We start from the raw sequence: 22693 nt of genomic DNA on the forward strand, positions 1-22693 counted from the left end.
AAAAAATAAACATTCTGCACAAATTCAATGATTTATTTTACCTGTGTGCATGAATCATTTCAGTCTTGATGGTTAGTGAACTATGTCAAAAGCACCATAGCTATGAAATACTTGAATATTGCAATGTACCACAGAAATGATGCTGATGATAATTCTACACGATGATGAATTATTAGATATATTTCTTAATTCCATTTCCACCAACAATTCGCTTATTCCACTACCAGTTCAAATGCTTCGTACACAGTTGAAAATAACACTACTCCACTCAACAACCGTGACACATGTACTAAATTTTTCAACTTTTCGCAATTAAAATTGTCTTCTACTGTTTATATTGTTGTTGTTGTACTTTTGAAAGTAGTTCGAAAGATGGCGACCATTAACCCAGAGATTGATTTATGAAATAAATCGTCTGCTGATCCAGAGTGGATAAAGTTATGGGTCACTTACAGAGAATGAACATTTTGAGCCCAAAGTAATTTTAAATGAGAATTAAAGCACGTTTATTATGCAGTGTAAAATTTTGGATTAAAGGTGAGGTATGTTGGAAAATTAAATTTATTTAAACTAGAATGTGGATTTTCAATACTAAAAAGGAGTCCATCGTGTGGTCCTGATATATGACCACACTTGCTTACTTTTATGAAGATCAACATTACTAAAATAAAACACAAACAAATGTTGTTGAAAACCTTATGAACTACATTGTTTGATTTTAACTTTGTTAAAAATGGTTGTTTTTGAGTTTCTTAGTTTTATTAACATAACTGTGTGCAACTGTTGCACTTAAAAACAAAAAACATATTCTTAATACGATTAACCCACGACAGATAAGCATGAACACACAATGCTTCAAATTGTTCAAAAGATGTAGATAAACTTATCTAACAAAGGTGTATGCATGAAACACATTCATACATAGATGCAGGCCTGTCTTCACTTGGCGGCACAGAGGGTACGTGTCACCCCCAGTATGCAATGTTTAATCAATACAAATGAAATTTTTACAAAAACACGAATAATATTTTTACCAGTATCATTTATCCAATACAAGTACATTCAAGAGCAATTTGTTTGTGTGTTGTAGCGGGTGTGGGGGTTTGGTGGTCACATGTGCATCCGACTGGTCCGAAAATCGAATTTTCAGGTACACACGCAAGTGTGTGGTGCTTATTATCACTATCGATTATGCTTAAGAGTACTCATTTAAAACGGCATAATGCAGAGCAAAAGGGGCCTTCATATTCGCAGATGACACCTCACATGTAATAGTCGCGTTTATTTAACATTGCTGTATGAACACTATAGCCATGTTTCGTTTGTCTTGTATCAGCACTTTAATAGGTGACTTACGCAGACATCATTGCATCATCGACTTTTCGAAAATAGAATTTAAACGTTTTGCTGTTCGCTTTATAGCCAGCAGTAAACCAAGCAGTACGGTATGTAAAAATGAATATCCAATATGTACGGTCTTAACTTTTTATACTGAGGAACCTTTTGGAATCACGATGGAATCAACATTTGGTTATTTCTTATTTAATCAATTTGTTTCACGCACATATTTTTAGATCGGGTGCTTGAATAGGAAAAGTTAAGACATGGTATGACATACTTAAACGTTTTTCAGATTTTGTTATGGTTTGCCCCTGAATGAGGACAGGATACGGATACTAAACATGTAAATATGTAGTAATAAACATAATGCACATTCTTTTCAATAATAGGTTTTTGAGACCAGCCTTTTTTCTCATTTCTTGAACACATGTATTTCGTCGCATCTGTTATGGATTCCATGCCTTATGTTCTTAAAATATTGCAAGAGCTCGTGAGTTCATACTTCAGATCACGACTTTCATTACAAGTTAGATGCATAAAAGTGTGCGATTACTTTGCCATACTATGTGTGAAAATAAATGGAAACAACACATACAAAAAGCATTGTTACGTTATTCGCAGAAAACTTATGTATAAGTATTAAAAAAATAATAAGAATGTTAATGATTAAACACAAACACCCAAATCAGTATTCATATAGATTGTCTTACAAAAAATCACATCTGTAACACTTATAATGTATTGTCAAAACGTCTACTTAAAGTTTTGCACATATCTAGGATCAACGGTGATGCTGTCATCAGACCCGGAGTCAGAGTCATGCCGTGACCTTTTACGAGAACTATTTGCTGGTGTCATACCGTGTGACGACTCGAATGAGTTATGTAACATTTCGTGATTTGTGTCCATTTGTTCTTCTGTTCCACTATCGACAGATAGTTCCTCTGATGAAGCTTCATAATTCATATCGGATTCAGAACTGTCCGACTCAGAATCTGATTCAAAGGGTCTTCCCATTTCGTATCTCTGTAAGAACAAGACTGCGTGTACTTTTTTTTATTCATGTTCAATTTGGAATACCACATCGATATACGCCTTTTTGCGGTGAATGCTTTATGATGTTCATTAACGTTTAATGACAATATCCACAAACGTATATGGGAATAAAAGTCGAAGTGAAGTGAACCGATATTCAGTCAACCTTAATGAGCGAGCATTCAATGTATTTAAAGAAATTAAAATGCTGAATACCATATAGTAATTGTTTATAAACATACAGTTTACCAACATTGCAAAAATCTTCAACTTTCGACTTCTCAGTCACCGGCATCTTCTTTGCAAAACTTCGGTACATGTCAAGAAATTTCGACTTATGGTGTTCCGACAAAGGAGCGCCATCTAGAACTAATCCATGGACATCCCTTAAAGTATTCATATATGCTTTTTGTTGCTTGCGGTTTTCTTCATCTACAAAGTATAAACTTAAATTAAAACAATAGCGTCGCAGAAAATCATTACGTTTATAAATTGCATTGTCGTGCATGTTTTACAAAACTTGGAAATATGTATGACGTACCTAATTGAATTTTCAAGATCCATTTGTTAAGCGTTTGAGCTTTCATGAAGTACGCATCTGTAAGTACTGTATGAACGTCGAAGTGATTTTTCACAAGATGAATTGCTTCATTGCGGTCATCTAATGCGTCTTTATATCTTGATAGTCGCTCCAGTGCCTTAGCCCTGTAGCTTAATTTCGCTTCAAACTGGGGCCGATAATGTCTTCCCATGTTTCGATCACGTTCAATCGCTTTATTGAATATATCCAAAGCCTCAAGATAATATGTGTTTATCTCTTCAGGTATAAATAGTTCGTCTTGAAGAAGAGTTTCTGCCTTTTGGAGTATTACAGTTCCAATATTAAATTCATACACAGTAATGTACGGGTGATCCTTATCCTTAATATACTGTCTCAAAATGTGAACAGCCTTTCTGTGGTGAAAGTATGCTTCGTCGTATTTATGCACATCAAAACACACGTTTCCTTTGAGGTTTTCAATATTTGATATAAGAACTGCCATGTTTGGGTCTTGAATTTCTAGCTGTTTGCTCATTTCCAATGACTTATCTAAAATCTCAATAACCTTTGTTTCGTTGATCGGTATATCTTTCAAACGTAGCAAGCGACTCTTTTGAAATAGAATATTAACTGTTATATTTTTCTGCATTTCATGATTACTCAAAAGTTGTAATTTGGTTTCGATGTCATCAAGAACTCGTGAAGCTTCACTTAAATCTTTAGCAATCAAGAACGCTTTCATTGCTTCTAGTCGCCAATAACAATACGAAGAATAGTCATTTACCGCCAGAAAACTCTTAGAAAACTTCTCGTAAAATCTTGACCTGTCGTTCGGAGACATTTTCACACAATCTGCAACTTGTCCTAAGGCTTCGCGAGCACCCTCCTCTTCATAATGTTTACTATCTTTAATGTCTAGTAATGGAACAATTTCCAAAAACTTGTGAAACAATTCACTGTTTTCTTGCACTGCAGTTACAGATTGTGTATAGTTTTTATCAAATTGCCCGATAAGTTTCTTGATTTTGCATTGAATATACATACAAAACCGTTTGTTTGCATTCATCATCAGTTCAGGTTTAAACGTATTTTTGTGAAGCCATTTATTAAAGAACTGTACGATTAATGGATGCAAAGAGTAACGAACACACTTGCGATCAAATAGTAAATCACCTACAGCCGGTGCTTCCGGTTGAAGAAACTGGCGTAAGACCAATTCCGACATTAATCGATTCAAAGGCTCTGGGCTCAGATTCAAAATTGTCTCTATACACTCTAAATCAATTGGAATAGTCCCAACCACTGAAAGCATTCTTAGAGAGTGTTGTAAAGACGTAGAAAGCTTATTAAAAGCATAGCCTATGCATTCGAACGTTCCATGGAGTAATAAGCGTACACGATGCTCCAACTCGCTTACGGATAGTTTTATATCGTTATCAGTGCTTAAATCATTCACCAATGCTACGGCGACAGTTTTAATTGCAAGAGGAACGTTGCCACATTTGTCAAGCACTGCCACCTTATAAACTTCCGGTAACGATTTCTGAAATAGCATTACAAATATGTTAAAAATAGGTTAATACAATTTCAAATTAATTTTACCACTATCACATGAGTCGGACGTTTAATAAAATAAATATATAGTCTTGAAACGTACTGGCTTGCAAGACATTTCCAAAAGCTTTTCAGCGTCTTTTGGTGGCATTGGCCCTAGCTGGTAGTGGCGCAGATCTCCTTCTATATTTTCAAGAGGTAATCGTGACGTCATTATCCATTTGATTTTATTCTGCAGGCACAATTAATGTATTGTAAATGACATCCAAATGCGAATACTAGATACGTACATTACACAAAAAAGTGAGAAACACATAATTTAATAAGTACTATCATGTCGAAACTGAACAGCATTTAGCACATGGAATTTTCCAAAAGCACTTACATTATTCCGCAAAAGAGAACTCATAGTAGACTGGAATGGTTGTCTTTCATTGTCATATACATTCTCTACATTATCCAAAAACAGCATGGTGTTCCCAGCGTCTATAAAATTAAAACTGTAGCTTACACAATCAAAGACATTAAAAAAACTTTACTTGGCAATTCTATTTAGCTATTTTTTGCCAATCTCAAACGCTGTATTGGGTAGCCATATAAAAGCACATATTACCACAAAGATTCAAAACATGGGTTGTTCGATAAGGAAAACACTTATATTTTTATTTTTAAACTGTTAATTAGTCTAAACAAGCAAACCCGTTCTAAAATACAACTATGATCACTCTTATCTTTTATTTGTCGTTATTGCTCGAAACGATATTAACAAAAAATAATGCAATCGTGTATTTTAAAATTTTGCCGAGAATATTAATCATTATGTTCATAATTATATCTAGAAGCGATCACTGCCTCAACTATTTGACGTCATTTCCGTCACAAAATAAATAGAACTGTTCGTTAGAAGCATATTGTTAATTTCTCAACACAAGTAACACGTGCTAAACCGTTAAAAAATCTCGTTAAACAAGTCCGCGCAATTATTTTTTGTTCATGTCTTAAAACGCGCTAAAAGATACAATGGCACTGATATGAACGGGTAAGTAATAACATACACATTAAGCTGGGTTCCCACTGCCGATCAGATCAACTCGATCAAGCCCGACCAAGCGGTCGGGTACTGGTCTGGTTCGGTCCGCATGAGTGATCGGGGGCGGTCGGGTTGGTCGGTATTGGTCTGGCCTCCTACCCGATATTTTTTTACATGTCAAAAAATTTCGAGTAGCGGTCGAGTAGGAAATGGATCGAGAAGCGCTTGGCAAGTGGTCGTGTATTAGTCGAGTAGAAGATCGAGTTGATCGTGAAGTAATCGTGTGGCGATCGGATTGACATCTTTTACACGATCTCTACCCGATCCGCTCGACCTCTACTCGAGTTATTGTAGATCGCAACACGATCCACTCGACCTCTATTCGATTTGATGTACATATTTACTAGACTGCTACCCGACGGCTACTCGACCGTACACGATCACTTCTCGATTGCTATTCGACCATAGACGACCTCATGTCACTTAAACAAAACTCACATGCAAAACGACGTGCTTGTCTCTTATAACCTTCTTAGAATCGGACGAGTAAACATCCAAAGATGCCAAGAAATGGCAAAAAGGCGACTGATACTGCTAAAACTAGTACAAAAATCCATGATGATTGAAGTGATTAGTGAACAACAATGTTTAACGGTTTTATTCTCAAAGTTTCAATAAACGACCGTTCGCGACTTGTACGACTGTAGTACGACCATCACGATCTGGTCGAGAGAAGATCTGGTGGCGATCGAGCTGAGGTCCACTTGGTCGAGCTGAGATCGTATAGGGCTCGCGTATAGGTCGAGATGATCGAGCGGAAATCGGAAAGATGGTTGAGTGGACGTCGTGAATGAGTTGTGTGGGGGTCGTGTGTTATCGACAAGAGGTCGAAAAGAAGTCGTGTATACCCTTTTAGTCGAGCTTGGTCGGGAAATTTTGATGATCGGGATGATCGAGTTGATCGGATCGGCAGTGGGAACCCACCTTTATTGATTGAACGTTTACTTGATTGTCATGAGGTCTATCTACGGTGCGAAATACGATCGGGAAGTGACCACTGTTAGGTTACTGTTAAGAGTGTCTATAACATGGCTTATGTTCATGTTTTAATTGTGAACTATTACCTCATTGTCGGAAGTTATAGTGACAAATAATACGCTATTCTTGTAACAATTCCTCTTTTCAACGATTTAAAAGAAATGATATTAAATAATGTAATAAAAACGAGCAGTTACAAAATAAACACACAACCGTAATGTCCTTCGTACGTGCGCTTAATACGTAATGATTCATACAATCCTTTATTAACAGTTTATTTCGAAATAAAATGCTTTATGATGTAACCCTTCCGTATGATTTACATTCAAAATTATATTTGGTAATCTGTTTTACTATATATAATTTTCACAAATGATAATAAATTTATAATAACTCAAAATGTATATCCGCAAGAAGCTCTTAAAGGGGCCTTTTCACGTTTTAGTAAATTGACAAAATTGAAAAGAGTTGTTTCAGATTCGCAAATGTTCGTTTTAGTTATGATATTTGTAAGGAAACAGTAATACTGAACATTTACCATGCTCTAATATAGCCATTATATGGATCTTTTGACGATTTAAAAACCTGAAAATTAAAAAGCGTTGCAACGCGAAACGATTGAATAATTTGGAGAGTTCTGTTTTTGTCGTTTAATTTTGTGAAACTACGAAGATTGCTTATATAAAGTATAAAATACGTCTGTCATACATACTTGGCAGGATAGCGGAGCGGTCTAATTGGTTCAGGACTCCAGTGGTCACTGATTCGAGCCCTGCTGAGGTTACTTTTTTTCTTTTTTTTAAAATTTTATTTTGTTATTTGATTATTTGATTTTTTTTACTGAAGCTTTTTATATCCCATGTTTACTTCAGAACATGCCAAAATCTGTGAAAAGGCCCTTTTAAAAGAAAAAATACCGTCTTTGCAAGCCTCAATTAAGCAAACTGCTACTGTTTCAAGGTTCACATCATCTCCTTCATCTTCGATGAACGATTCATTGAACTGTTTGAAAATCAACGCCAGCATTGTGCGTATACTGTTAGTTTCTCTGAAACAATAATTTAGGTTATTTTTTAATATTATGTATTATATATTCCACAATTGTTTCGAACGAGTCACAACAATCCGAAATGTGATCAAGAAACCATAATACATGTATTGCAAAATGAAAATACGCTGAAATGTTAACATTTGGGGTAAATCTTGATAAAACGTACGACTGTGTAGCATACTTACACTTTCATTTTCACTTTCTTTAATGTTTAACACACATAAGACTGATGTGGCATACTTAAGGTTCAGATTCTTTAATGTTTATCAAACATACGACTGGAGTAGCACACATAAGGTTCACGTTATTAATGATAAGCAAATATACGACCGACGTATAATACTAAAGGTTCACTTTCTTTAATGTTTAATCAAACATACGACTGATATAGCATATTTAAGGTTCACTTTATTAATGTTAATCAAACATACGACCGATGTGGCATACTTATGGTTCACTTATTTAATGTTTAATAATACGTACGACTGATGTAGCATACCTAATGTTCACTTTCTTTAATGTTAATCAAACATACGACATATGTAGCATGCTTAAGGTTCACTTTATTAATCTTAATCAAATAAACGACCGATGTGGCATACCTATGGTTCACTTTCTTTAATGTTTAATCAAACATTCGACTGATGACGCATACTTAATGTTCACTTTCTTTAATGTTAATCAAACATACGACTGATGTAGCATAAATAAGGTTCACTTTATTAACCTTAATCAAACATACGACTGATTTAGCATACTTAATGTTCACTTTCTTTAATGTTAATCAAACATACGACTGATATAGCATACTTAAGGTTCACTTTATTAATCTTAATCAAACATATGACTGATGTAGCATACTTAAGGTTCACTTTCTTCACGGACTTTTTCATATACGTCCAACGTGTACACACTTCATTAATCAGCGTTGTTTTGCCGAGACCACCTTGCCCATACACGCAGACCCCTACAATACAAACAACGTTTTTCTGTACAAATTAAGAGTAAAATTCATTGTATATATCGTCTGTATATGTTACTCTATAAATACTCTACTATTTAGTTGATTATTGTTTTATTTGTAAACAACACAATTTTTGTACAATTTAATATTAAAATAATGTATATCTGATAATCTGCATGTGATCAATAAATAAATAAAAAAAGGCAATATGATACTCAGCTATATGGACTCACTTGTAAATTACAAAAAAAACTGTAAAGTAACGTAAATCAAACATTATGTATGTCTGTCTGTTATGTATATACAGTTCTCCTTGTCTTTTATAAATTGAACTGACATCATTTCACTTATAAGGAAAATGTGACAGTAAATTAAAAAGCATTTTCAAGTTTTCAAAACAACCTCTCCGCTTTTCAAGTTCCCTTTCCACATCTGCCAGCTCCTTTGTTCGTCCAATCATATCCACGCGGTTAAAGCATCCTTTTGCCATAAAGTATTTACTGATATAGTCTGTAAACGGTTTATATGAGGTTGTATTGTGCAATTGCATCTCACCGAAGACGTGTGAAAGTATGGTTAAGACCTGTGATGTCGGCATATTATTTTCCAAGCACTCAAGTAAATCTCTAGGCATCCATTGTTCATCCATGATTTCATAATACTGGGACCCGAGATGGTGCTTCATTAACCGCAGCATCTAAAATAAATTTGAGCCTAGCTCTGTGAAAAGGGGGTTTCATGCGTGTCCGTTAAGTTTCGTCGTAGATTCGCTTGTGCTGTTTGAACATGCTAATCAGGGACGACACTTTCCGCATACACTGGGTTTTCGCCAAGAGCAGTGTTTTAAAACGAAAATTCCAAACTAAACGGAAAGTGTAGACTTGATTAGCCTGTGCGAATTGCAAACGCTACTCTGGGACGACACTTTACGCATATTCAATGTCGCATAATAACACATACACAAAAACTCACAGAATAGTTTATTTCAAAGTCCATACACTACAAGAATATTTTTTTAAACATTTTCAGGACTTCCGTAAAGGGCGTAAGCTTAGTTAACACGTAAACAAAGAAATGATATGTTCTCTGCTATGCTTGGTTATCTACTGTGCTTCTTGCTAATGCTGTTCTCTTTAATATATGTGCAGTTACAAAACGATAGGTAAAGACATCGTCAACCGTAATGCAATTGCAAGCATGCATCTACTGCCATAAAATCAATGTTATTGTATTCTCTCTGGCTTATTAATTGAAGCTAATAATACTATGTGTCGCAGATGTAAACGATTTAACCACTACGAAGAATTACATTTCAATAATATTATATTAAATAGACATTAAATGTTTTGTTTAAATAATTTATAAGCTCAACTAATTTACTTCACACGATTGTTTTTGTTCAGCACTTAAATTTCACCGTTATGTTCAAGATATTCAACCTAAGTGTTCCTGTGTGCATGTTCACGAACAATATACGGCGTCTTCGTGTATAATATACGTATCAACAATTGTTATTTAAAGAAACAGCTCGTTAAAAAATGACCTATTAAAACGCTAAATGTATCATTTTATTTTAAGATTTAGATTGAAGTTCCATTGCCACCAGAAATGTCACATCAGCCGATGCTTTATGAATGCAAACAACACAAGTACACATCTATTTTAATCAATTTGAATGCTTGCATATCGAACACAATTGTTAAATTCTGTTTGCACTTTGACTTGACTTTGAAAGATCACTTTGTACTGTGTGGTGATTGTAATAACTCTGAACTCGTCGGTGGGTAACTCACAACTTGCTTTATTCATAGATTCACATATATATATAAATCTCAATACAAGTAACTCATGACTGCATGCTTTAACAAGACAATACGAGTTGTGTCCCTTACATTACAATACATGACATCCCCTTTTCTTTCTTTTTAAAAAAAATATAAACACATGATACACCAACTACTCTATCGTTACATATGCGAAGAGGTTTATGAAAGAAAGCAAATAACATAACCTGTAGTAACACATTATAAACTGTTCTTTTTATAAAACCATAGTGGGAATTTCTTTTAAACCTCTGAGTGTTAAATTGTTATTGAAAATAGAATATTCTATATGAATAAAATGCACTCTAAGTAATGAAGAATTTCTTATAAATTAAATATGCAATTGAACTTCATAAAATCAAATTAACAATAAAACAACATGTAAGACAATATTAGTCACTAAAATACATGTTTGCTAACTTTCCAAAAAATTGTCTCTGTTATCTCGGATTCAAGCTTGTTCAGGACAAAATGACAAATGCCAGATACAGTAAATGTCGGGTTTCAGCTAGGAAATGATAACAGACTGTAATAACACCGAAAACAAGCTAGAAAGTAGATACACCCAAAAATAATTAATATTGGATTTTTGTGAGAAGAAAATTTCATGAACATTTTGTTGTTAGAAGAAAAATCAAAGCGCTGAAGGCACTGAATCTTTAAACCTTAACCAAGAGTTTGATATGATAAAAATAAATATGTACAAACTGTTCCTTACTCGTTATGATAGTGCAGTTTCAAGAACATTATGCATTTACCACCACAATACATCTTACTTATACAAATACCAATATTACCGAATGATAGTTATTAAACAGTTTATTAATAAGTTTATTTTGCACTACAATAAGGCAGTCATATGACACATGTTTTGCACTTCACATCTTACACATAGTCATTTAACCGTATCGGTTTGTGAACTTCTCTTCCTGACCTCGTTTTCTTTCTAACAGTGTCTTGTACACTCTCTTTCCCCGGTTTGTCTCGAGTTTCGCTCGATCTCGCACTAGCACTGTTTTCGTGATTTGGAGTTGTTGATGGTTGTTCTGCTACCGTCTCTGTTGGCGCTGTGGGTGCCGGTATGTACACGTCATTGTTTGTGGTGATAATGTGTGGTCTTTCCTTTGTTTTCATTAGCATGTCCGTGTTTCGGCGATATTCGCGCCCCGATTCGCCTGCCTTAACGATATGTGATCGCGGGTATTCGGACGGTTTCACATACTCTGCCGGTTTCCAGCCAGATGGGGTTTTAATTCTTACTGCGTCCCCTGGCTGAAGATTGTCCTTGCTCTTCGCGTGTTGGTCGTAGTAGAATTTTTGCTTTTCACGAAATTCTAACAACTTCGGTGCGACATTTTCACTGGTTGTTTCTGGTTGTCGCAATGTTTGTTTCATAGGTATTAGTGTTTTTGCGCGTCGACCCATCAAACGTTGCATCGGTGATCCGATGTTATCGCGTGGTGTGTTTCTTAGTTCTAACAGGGCTAAGTAGATGTCGTCCCCTGTTTCGCTACACTTTTTAATTAGATTTTTCACGGTTTGTACAGCCTTTTCAGCAAGGCCGTTTGTTTGTTGGTGCAAAGGCGACGACGTAATATGGGTGATGCCATATTTTTCGATGAATTCTCGGAATTCAGCACTGGTGAACTGTGGACCGTTGTCCGAGATGATTGAGTCCATGATTCCATAACGAGCCACGTTTTGCTTGATGTGTTTTAAGATGGTGCTCGTTCGAGTGTCTCTTTGCAATGGTGCTACTTCAATGAAGTTGGAGAAGTAGTCTACAATGATTAGGTAATTGTTACCCTCTAGTTCGCATAAGTCCATTCCAACTTTGCTCCAGGGTAGCTCAGGTACTGGTTGGATAATCATTGGCTCCTTTTGGCTCATCTTGCGATGCATTAAACACGCACTACACTTGCCAATAAGATCTTCAATTTGTTTGTTCATGCCGGGCCAAAATACTAACTCTCTCGCCCTCTTTTTACAGTTTACTACCCCTAAATGCGACTTATGTATCGCTTTCAACGTTTCTGTTCTCATTTCTTTCGGGATACACACGCGTTCCCCTCGGTACAGAACTCCATTGTAAATTGATATTTCATCGCGGTAATCCCAAAATGGAACGGCTTCAACTGGAACTTCGCACTTCGTTTCTGGCCATCCTCGAATGATAACCTTTGCCAGTACTTGGAATTGTTCATCCGCTTGTGTTGCGCGTGCAATTTTGTCATGGTTTGAACACGACAGCGTGTCGAGCTTCAAAACCATCAACTCTTCATCGATAGTTTTCTCATCTTGATTTTCTAACGGTAATCTGCTGAGGCAGTCTGCTAGACCCATGTCCTTGCCGCTTTTGTGCACGAGGTTGAAGTCATACGGTTGAAGCTTCAAAATCATTCGTTGAATCCTTAGCGGAGCTTTATGTATTTCTTTCTTTAGAATCGACTCCAACGGTTTGTGATCAGATTCCACTAGGAAAGTATCTCGGCCATATAGCAGTTTGTGGAATTTTTCACAACCATATACAACGGCTAGCATTTCTTTTTCGATCTGAGCGTACCGTTGCTCTGTCGGTGTGAGCGCACGTGACGCATATGCCACAACACGGTCCTGTTGGATAATCGCGGCTCCCAGGCCTCTCATTGATGCGTCTACTGTGAGTGTGACAGGTTTTTTCAAGTCGTAGTACTGAAGTACTTTTGTTGAAACAAGAGCTTCTTTTATTTTATTGAACGCGCGCTTCGCTTCGTCACCCCAGCTCCACGTTTCTAGCCTTTTCATATCGCGCAGTGGTGCATTCAACTCACTGAGATTTGGGATGAACTTAGACACATACGATAACATGCCTAACACGGTTTCCAGCTCACTGAAGCTTTCTGGCTCTCTCATGTCTGCTATCGCCTTCACTCTTTGATCTGTCGGTTTAATTCCGTCTCCAGTCAGTTTGTGACCTACATAGTCCACCTCCGGCTTGGCAAACATACACTTTTTCTTATTCATCTTCAGATTAATTGAACGTGCCTTTTGAAGCACCGTTTCCAAGCGCCTGTTATGTTCTTCCAGTGTTCTACCATGAATCAAAATGTCGTCAACAATTATTTCTACCCCGTCAATGTTACCAAAGTTCTGTTCCATGGACCGTTGGAACACTTCACTCGAACACTTCACGCCCATCGGCATCCGCAGGTGTCGGTACCTGCCGAACGGAGTATTAAACGCTGTGAGCTTCGAGCTCTCTTCAGTTAATTTTATTTGGTAATAACCCATATTCGCGTCTAGCGTTGTAAAGTATTTACTCCCATTCAATCTTGTGGCAACATCATCAAAACTGTTCATTGGGTAATGTTCTCTTCGGATTGCGCGGTTTAAATCTGTGGGGTCAATGCATATTCGCACTCTTCCGTTTTTCTTCCTTACGCACACCAAACTACTGACCCATTGCGTAGGTTCTGTTACTTTAGCAATAATGTTGCATTTCTCTAAGTGTTTTAGTTCAGCTTGCAATTGTTCACGAATCGCGACTGGAACCGGTCTTGGTGCATGAACTACTGGTTCTATTGACTTATCGATTTTAATCTCGTACTCGCCCGGTATACACCCAATCTCTTCCCCAAGGACGTCACTATATTTCTCAATGATAGATTCTGTTTCAAGTCTTGCGGTGTGTATTCTCATGATCAGCCCAAAATCAACCGAATCATCCCTTCCAAGCAAGTTTATGCCTCTTGGAGTGTTCATCTGGAAATTAACCGAACGCTTGATATTTTTATGCTCGCACAGCAATGTAATCATTCCAAGCGCCTTCACTGCTGGCCCATTGACACCGCTAATAATAACATCACTCCTTGTGATTGGTGCAACCTTTTCAAATAGCTTCGCTGTTCCATATGACATGACACTGCACATTGCGCCACTGTCGATTTCAAATTTTATCGTTTTACACCCTATTTTCAAGTTAGCGGATCATTCATGATTATCTTCACTCGATGTTGCGATAAATACGTCGTTCACATCCGCATGTTCAAACTGGTTAAACATTTCCTCGACCTGGTCTTCCTGGGCTTCGGTGTAGTTGACACGTCGTTGACCTCCACGGCCCCGATATCCACGGTGGATTCCCCGATCACTTCCGCGATGACGCAGTCTACGTCCATAGCCACGTGCCCCTCTGTGTGATATCCCCTTTCGTTGATGCGATGTCCCACCGACTGCAGGACATAATTTGGATGCCTTGAAATGGCCAACTCACCGCAATTGTCACACTGTTTTTGATAGGCGGGACATTTCCTTACTTCATGTTTTCTGCAACACTTGGCACAGTATTTTTGTTGCTTATAGGGGTTGTGATGCGTTCTAGCGATGTTTACGTGAGGGCTTTCGCCCAGTGATTTGATGTGAGACGCGGTCAATTCTATTTGCCTACAAACCTGCACGACACGTTCGATGGTAAGTTGTGTAACCGGTATCTCCATTAGCTTTTCACTACACTTTGTGTCATTCACGCCATTAATGATCATGTCACATATTAACCCTTCTTTTTGTTCCCCATATTGACAGTGTTCGGCCTTTCTTTTCAATTCCGATAATGTAATCCATTATTGACAGGTTACCACGCTTTGTGTTGAGGAACTCTTGTCTTTTAATGTTACGGTAATTATGCACTCCGAAATGTCTGTCAAATTTTGTGAAAACTGTTTCTAGATGGTATTTATCCTCGGCTGGCACTGCCGCGATTCCAGCATCCTGATTGGCAACAACTTCCGGCGCCCACGCGAACGAATCGTAAATTTTTACGCACTCTCTCCCCATGTTGGCAAGTAGGACACCAACCTTTCTTTTTCCAGGCTTGTCGTCCAGACCTAGCGCGTCCAAATGAATTATGAAGTCCCGTTTGTAGTCTTCCCAACTTGATGCACTTTCTGACGGGTTAAATTCCGGTAATGGCCTGATTCCCTTCGAAGCCATTTCGCTGTTGTATAAAATGAACCTTTAACAACAGATTTGCAACGTACGATTGTCATGCAATCGCCTGATTGCGCCGATTTTTAATAGATTTCTGACACCATGTAATAACTCTGAACTCGTCGGTGGGTAACTCACAACTTGCTTTATTCATAGATTCACATATATATATAAATCTCAATACAAGTAACTCATGACTGCATGCTTTAACAAGACAATACGAGTTGTGTCCCTTACATTACAATACATGACAGTGATTACTGTCTATTACTGTTGGTTTATTAGATTAATGAGTATCTTACAATAAAACCAAGACGATATGTTTTATACAGTTCGGCAGATATAGCTCGGTTGTAACGTATAATGGTTTCATTTAAGTTATTGTTCAATATTGTTTTATTGCGGAATAACAACGTTATTTGGAGTCTTCCTTTTTACAATGTACCACCGTTGTAGAATAACGTAATTACAACGTTATGTAATTCGTAACGTTGGTACAACTTTTTTCCAGCGTGATTGTGTTAGCTGGGTTAGCCCATACAATACACAACTTGTTTAAATCATGCTTATTCAATAAAATGTGACCTTTAATTACACACGTTTGACAGCGTTTTACCAACGCATATTTTCACGGTTAGTAAACATAGTGTTTTTCTATTGATTTGCAATTAATGGTTTGCTCTGAGTAAAATTATGTCATTCCTCAGCGAGACAGGTATATCGGCGTGTATCGATTTACAGGTGTGCATTGCTACCTGAATGACAACTTTAACGTGATAACTTAAAATAACCAAAAACGTGTTGCTTTAAATGTTTTGACTTTGTTTAAAGCTTACATTTACATGAAGGATATCTTACATGCAAACTGAAACATCAAATAAGTAATTTTGTTATGCTTTCTGTTTTATTTTTCATTCGGTACATCATTTTACAACAAATACATTTAAGAATATTGTTGTCAGTCTTTTAGCTATAAAGTGAGCGGTTATCGTTTTAGGCATTTAAATGGATTAATGGTTCTTACCTGGTATCGCTGAGCCGTATCTAGTTCGCTGTCCAGTTTGTTCTTTAGGTCTTCCAACACGTGTAATTCTCCCGAATTATCCATTTAACTTAACTCAGAAACCCACTTTGATGCGGTTGTAGTCCCTTAGAAAATCATATTTAAAAAAAAACTTTCTTACTAGATTCAATTTTTAAAGACTCAATTTTCAACTCTACGATACGTATATAGCAGCAGACAGCATAAAACCTGAACAGATTGCGAGCTTTATGCTGGTTTACTCTAGCCATTTTCCATTTTGCTTTTGAGCAGGAAATGGTTAACTTGTTTTAAACATGTACGCAACATTCGATGTAAACTGAAAAAAGTGTATTGCACAGGCGATAAGCGACAGTTAAGAAATTATAAACACATTAAAGCACAGTACAGTTAACTAGGCGCATTGATAAGCGTGGTTGAAACTTGATATTGTGTAACGTGGGTACGGAGGGCTAGATTGCCGTACGTAAACTCACTGTGCGATAATTATTTAACATTATACATCTTAAGTGTTTTTTGATGAAACATTATTCGGTAACTTTCAACCTTTGCTATCTCAGGTTGTAACACACTAAATAAAAAATAAACATTACTTTTATATTTTGGAAAACATGTTCTGTTGTTGTTGTTTTTTCCAGAATAAAACGTTTTCATTTTCAACGAAAATATTTTGTCATATGATAGCTGATTGTTATTACATGTATACAGCACTGAATAGATTTTTCAAAATAAATTGTGTTTTTTTCTGGATTGCGTTTTATGTATTTCATTTGGAAGCGTCTTTAATTCACTCCGTTTATCTTATCTGATCTATAATTGCTTCGTGCACATTGTACTACATGTACATGTATTTTCTAATTCTCATGCGTGTTGCAGATTATCATACTTCTGCGATTTGATGCATGCGTGTTATACCACGAGAGGCCTTTTTATTTTATGTTTGAATGTTATTCGTTTCTTTGATAAAAAAATAACGCAGCGATTAAAATACCATCAATATAAATACGTGAAACTCAAGCTGTTGTAGCAGTATTGCATTCTTATTATATACATTGTGTTGGTTCTTAATTGAAGGAAAGTCACCGATTGACAAAACAGTACAAACCAGCACAATACAAAACAACATACACACATAGAAGAGTAAAGCTGGGGTCACCGCCTTGGAACGGTCAATGCAAAGCATTGGGGGTTTAAACCTGTTTTAGAGCACTCAACCTCACACTTGGCCCAGCAATATTTTTGATACATATAAGTGTATATTATCCTCAAAACATTGCAACTAAAAGGGAATTAAAACGCATTCAATCAAACATACATTTAAACAATAATGCATACTGTTTGTTCCGATGTTATAAATTAAATTGTATTTGACACGCATGAGGCTCTTATACCTGAAACTAAAGACGGTAAAGAAAGTATGAGTGGTTTATTCTTCAAATTTAAGATTGTCTAAAACCTGAAGAGAAATACACTCATTCATGAGAGATAATGGAAACAAAAGAAAGGAAAACAAGCTCCCTATAATTATATTGGCGAAACGAGCCAAACTAAATAACATGGCAGCAATATGTAATGTAAGAATTTCGCTGTTATCGCCTATCAGTAGTAATGAAAACTCAAAGTTTATTGTGTATATACACAGTTATCTGTATTGCAAGTGTGTGTTTTAATTTAATACATTTACTCATTGCATCACAATGCTTATTTTAGTCTTAAGCGAAAACGTTTTCAAACTTTAAATTATGTTCAATTGATGACGTGTTTATAATAAATGCAATCTTCACGTCTGTCCAAAGAATGAACTTACATAATGATATCAACGTTTCACAGTTTAAAAAATATATTTTTAACTGCAGTCACACAGACAGTTTAGACTTAATAAACATTTCAATACAATAAATTTGCTTACATTTAGATACATGACTACTGCTAGCACAATTAATGCTTCAAATATGCTGATTTCAGCAAAAAACTTCGGTCTAGCATATTTCGGTATGCATATTCTTTGTACGCCAAACAATAACGCCTTAATTGTATTTAGAACCGTTACCTTGCAAATTGTCGTTTACATTCACCGGTACTGAACGAAGATCATATTCCCTTTGTCCTTACTGTTCCAGTTTCAGTAAGACGATGCTGCAAGGAAGAATCCTATGCTTATATAACCCTTTACCACTTAGATACAAATTTAACCCTTTACCACTTAGATACGTATTTAATCATTAAATACTTAGATATGTATTTAACCCTTTGTCACTTAGATACGCATTTCACCCTGTACCGCACTGTCGATTCACACAGGCGCTTGACAATTGCATAAGAAAAGGATATAGAATAAAAAGCAGCTTATTAGACGTTTAAACTGTACACTACGTGATATATTTCTCCGTATTGTACAAGAAACGTCTAATAACCTTTAAATATGTTTTCTCATTTTCACCGGATGATCGATACATTTAAATTTCTAGATGGCGATTGTTTTTATTATTGATTTAAAACATATGTTCGTATCTTGTAAATGTGTAAGCATTTGCAGACTACGCCTTGTTTGCAAGTGTAATTGCTAGGGGTAACGTTTGGCATGCCTTTCAAGTGGTTTAAATCCCATATGCTTTGCATTGAGCTTTCATGTGCGGTTTATCCAGCTTTAATCATTTTTGGTTTTGGTTGTATGTATTGTCTGTTATGGTATTAAAATGCTTAGTTTGCGTTAGTTATAAAACTAGCAGGTACTAAAAATATTTCTCTCTTGATAATATTTCTGGAGTTTAATTATTCTAACATCCTATAAGGCGTAGTACGCGTACAAAACAAAACATGATATTTGTTGATTTCAGTGTATACTCGAATTTCATTGAACGATTTGTTGAAAAAATATGCCTTTTTCTATAACCACGATTAAAATAAATATGCGAAATTTAATATAAAGCAATATATTTCCTTTGCATTTTATGATTTATTGCGATAACAAACAAACATATGAGAAAGAAACCTAAACATCATATAATTGTTTAGTATGATGTTATCAATATGTAATCAATATTTGTCTTTAAATGGTCAATTGTTTTTCGCAAGTTATGTGGGAAAATATTGTATTAGTGTGTGCTTTTTTGTATCTAAATCATAATGTATTAATTTATTCATTGATCGATGGCAAACGTATGTTTGTTGATATTCTATGCACATTTTTAGATATGAAACAAAGTCTCTGATATGTGTACACCGATGCTGTCGACGGAAGAAATATAACAATTTTTATGATTTCACTGAAGTGACAATCTTGTTATTTTGATTGTGATCGAAATTTCATTCAAAACATTCTATACTCCAAAGACAATCAAAACAAAAAATCTACTGAAAGACGGTTGATTTTACAGAGTACGAGGTTATGCACTATAGAAAAATGAGAGAAAGTGAAAAGCCATCCTGGGTCTCTAAGGAGGCAGCCTGGCAGAAAAGGCTTCCTTGGCATTCATGGACAATCTGGCTGGAATGTCAGGCTTGAGAATATTCCATATATATAAACTTTTGATGTTTTGTCATTGTATGAATCAAATGGTAGGCTTGTTTTCTGTTCTGTTGCATATTTTGCCGTGTAACAAATTCAAAAATGAATGGTCATTTATTTAATCTTAATACGCTATTCCGTTATTCAATATGAAATATAAACACATATATATTTGAACTATATTTATTCTGATATTCAAGTTGCGTCCAGCAATGTCAGTGGGCTATAGTCAAATGTGGATTTATAAATACTGAAATTGGGTATTTATTATAATAAGCAAGTGCTTGATTCATTAGAAAAATTATGGTATCGAAGTATGAATAGTAATTTTCAGGGTAACATGCGGTGTTCATCCGTAAATATACGACTTTTAGGACTTTTCATGTTTGGGGTTTTGAAACATATTCCCGACCTATAAATCAATGTGCCTCCTTCCAACAGCAACCCAGCATCATATATAGAACCGAATGTGTATGTAATAAGCTCAAGGTGAAACTCCAGTTTCAACAGCAGGAGAGAATTTCGCTTTGAAACGGCTTTGAAACGGCTTATTATAAACGGTTGTAGTTTAAATCCGGTTTAACGGGACACCTACCCCTCCTGTACCGTTCCGTCTCAAAAACTGAATTAATTATATGATAAAGGTCCAATAACGTAGTAATAAGTGATTTATTTTGAAAAACATGACCATCGTCTTCTCGACCATAAGCACACAACAGAACGAAAATCCATAATTCGAAAAACAACGCCATACAAAACTATTTTGATAAATCGTACTCATATAATAGTGTTCAAGTTAAAACATTGATATGCAGACCCGTATGTTTTTTTTTCGCAAGGGGAGATCTTTTAACAGATAATATTTTTTTAGAAATGTTCAAGCATGTCTACACATAAAACTGAACTTATCAACTAAAAAAAAAAATAGACGTAGCACACGATATTTTAAAAGCTCAGATCTCACTTAATAATAATCCTGTTTCGTTTACAAATAAATAAAACTTTTTATTTCATTTTTTGGCAAGAAGAACATATGCAAAAAGGCTTTTCCTCCAGCTGAATATGCGTAGACTAAATATACAAAGTATAATTCAATACAATACATTAAAAGCATAATAAGCAGTAAAGTCTGAGTTGTGAACAATATGTAATTAAATATTCTAAGTTCAATACCAATACGTTTTAAAATATAAACAAGTATATCTTGAGCCTTTGAATAATCAGCTGATTTCGTTAAATTTATAGCTAAATAACATTTTAAATAAAAAAACACGCACAATTAGCATGAACGATCATGTAGGATTTACTTTTCAAAGAAGCTCGTGTTGCACATTAATACATAAAAAACATCAATCCTGTTTAGTTTCTTTTTGATACAAATGTTTGAAACACATAGTACGGTTGTACAATAATGTAAGTATCTACAATGTGCCACAGTTCAAGTGCGTACAAAAATGTAAAATTACATTCTAATTAACTTCCGTGTTGATACACAGACAACTGTTCGCGACACAAAGTACACGTGTTCAATGATGTAAGTATACTAATTTAGCCTTATTTCGCGGACAAAGAACTCTAAGAATAAAACAGTGATATACACAAAAATAACGTTTTACACTAAACACAATAAACACAAGATATCAATAAGGTTTTATGTTTATATGTTGAAAACGGAGGGAGAAGTTCGTGATACAAAGTACATATTAGCACTAGAGTGCAAGTATTCACAATTTTTTTAAAGTGCAAGGAAAAAAACTCTGCAACGAACATCGTAAGGAAAAATAACGTCTTGCAGTTTTTCATAGTATGAACAACAATATCATTTTGATTAACATAAAACTGAAAGGCACATTTTCGATAAAAAATGCCTATGTACTATGATACAAGTATCCTAAATTTACCTAAATTTAAGGGAAAATACATATACAACTAACATTACATCTTGGACATAACAGACATATTATATATTTACGATACAAAGTTCACATATTACAAACCAACCGATCAATCAACCGACCAACTGGAGATTCCGGTAAATCACCGCAGACACTTCGTTCGCAATGGTAAAATAAAATGAGTGAAACATCTAAAAGATATCATTTTCCTTTACGTCTGTTAAACGCACAATAATATTGTTGCAAGGTAGCGAGATAATAATGCAGACTTATCGATAGGGGATACAATCACACATACTCATACATAAAACTTAGAAACAAGTGAATAAACTAATGGAAAATAACATATTTAAAAAAAAGCATTATCCTCTACACCAAGATACATGTTAACGTAACGAATTACTAATGAACACATATTTGTTTTATTATTTCGATTATTTTCCCTATATACATTTGATATAACCCGATCTAAGCTAATTTTGAGATATTGCAAAGTTCATGTCAAAATTTATCAAACGTTTGATCATATATTTGTAAACGTACTCTGTCAACATGTTTTCTCTTCAATTAAAACAAAGAACCCTTAAAATAAATTCAAATTTCACATTTGCATCAATTTTATGTATATTCAGCTCATAACTCGAGTCAATAACCGAACGTAGTATCAAAGTATCTTCTACCATGATGCAACTTACTGAACGTCAGTGGTCTTTACTAGGTTCATGTGGACCAGTGTGTAGTCCGTTGACAGATCAAAGAAGGAAATTCTCAAACGTGTCTGTTGAAGCTTTAAAACACAAAGCATATTGATAAAACAAGAGGGCTAAAGGCCCTAATGCGCTCACCTGAAACCACAATAAGTTTTACTGTTTTAAATAGAGGTAGTATCCACAAAATGTAAAAGCA

At 35.5% G+C, this 22693-nt stretch overlaps 2 protein-coding genes across 2 annotated transcripts in view; both read right to left on the reverse strand.

Annotated features, from left to right (window-relative positions):
- Positions 1–1081: 1081 nt before the first annotated feature.
- LOC127839124 (uncharacterized) lies at positions 1082–16732 on the reverse strand. Its single transcript, XM_052367333.1, has 9 exons — positions 16367–16732; positions 8957–9251; positions 8452–8557; positions 7457–7587; positions 4857–4957; positions 4575–4703; positions 2918–4460; positions 2630–2808; positions 1082–2367 (listed from the first exon to the last, which is right to left on the reverse strand). Exons 1-9 carry the CDS (start codon positions 16448–16450, stop codon positions 2095–2097), a joined length of 2841 nt encoding a protein of 946 aa, XP_052223293.1. The 5' UTR covers positions 16451–16732; the 3' UTR covers positions 1082–2094.
- A 3329-nt stretch (positions 16733–20061) lies between these two features.
- The window catches only part of LOC127839138 (uncharacterized), a 36748-nt gene continuing 34116 nt past the window's right edge, over positions 20062–22693 (reverse strand). Inside the window, exon 18 of the mRNA XM_052367341.1 lies at positions 20062–22574. Within this exon, the coding sequence (XP_052223301.1) occupies positions 22479–22574 (96 nt within the window). The 3' untranslated portion in view covers positions 20062–22478. The remainder of the gene's footprint in view (positions 22575–22693) is intronic.

The sequence above is a fragment of the Dreissena polymorpha genome, chromosome 1 (assembly GCF_020536995.1).
Source record: "Dreissena polymorpha isolate Duluth1 chromosome 1, UMN_Dpol_1.0, whole genome shotgun sequence".
NCBI classification, from domain to species: Eukaryota; Metazoa; Mollusca; class Bivalvia; order Myida; family Dreissenidae; genus Dreissena; species Dreissena polymorpha.

Excerpts from the sequence above, each read along its gene's own strand:
- LOC127839124 (XM_052367333.1), bottom strand. The coding sequence starts at position 16,450 with ATGGATAATTCGGGAGAATTACACGTGTTGGAAGACCTAAAGAACAAA. Across the intron at positions 4,704-4,856 it reads GTTCTCTTTTGCGGAATAAT|AATAAAATCAAATGGATAAT; the intron begins GTAAGTGCTTTT and ends TTGTGCCTGCAG. Across the intron at positions 4,461-4,574 it reads TGGAAATGTCTTGCAAGCCA|AAATCGTTACCGGAAGTTTA; the intron begins GTACGTTTCAAG and ends ATGCTATTTCAG.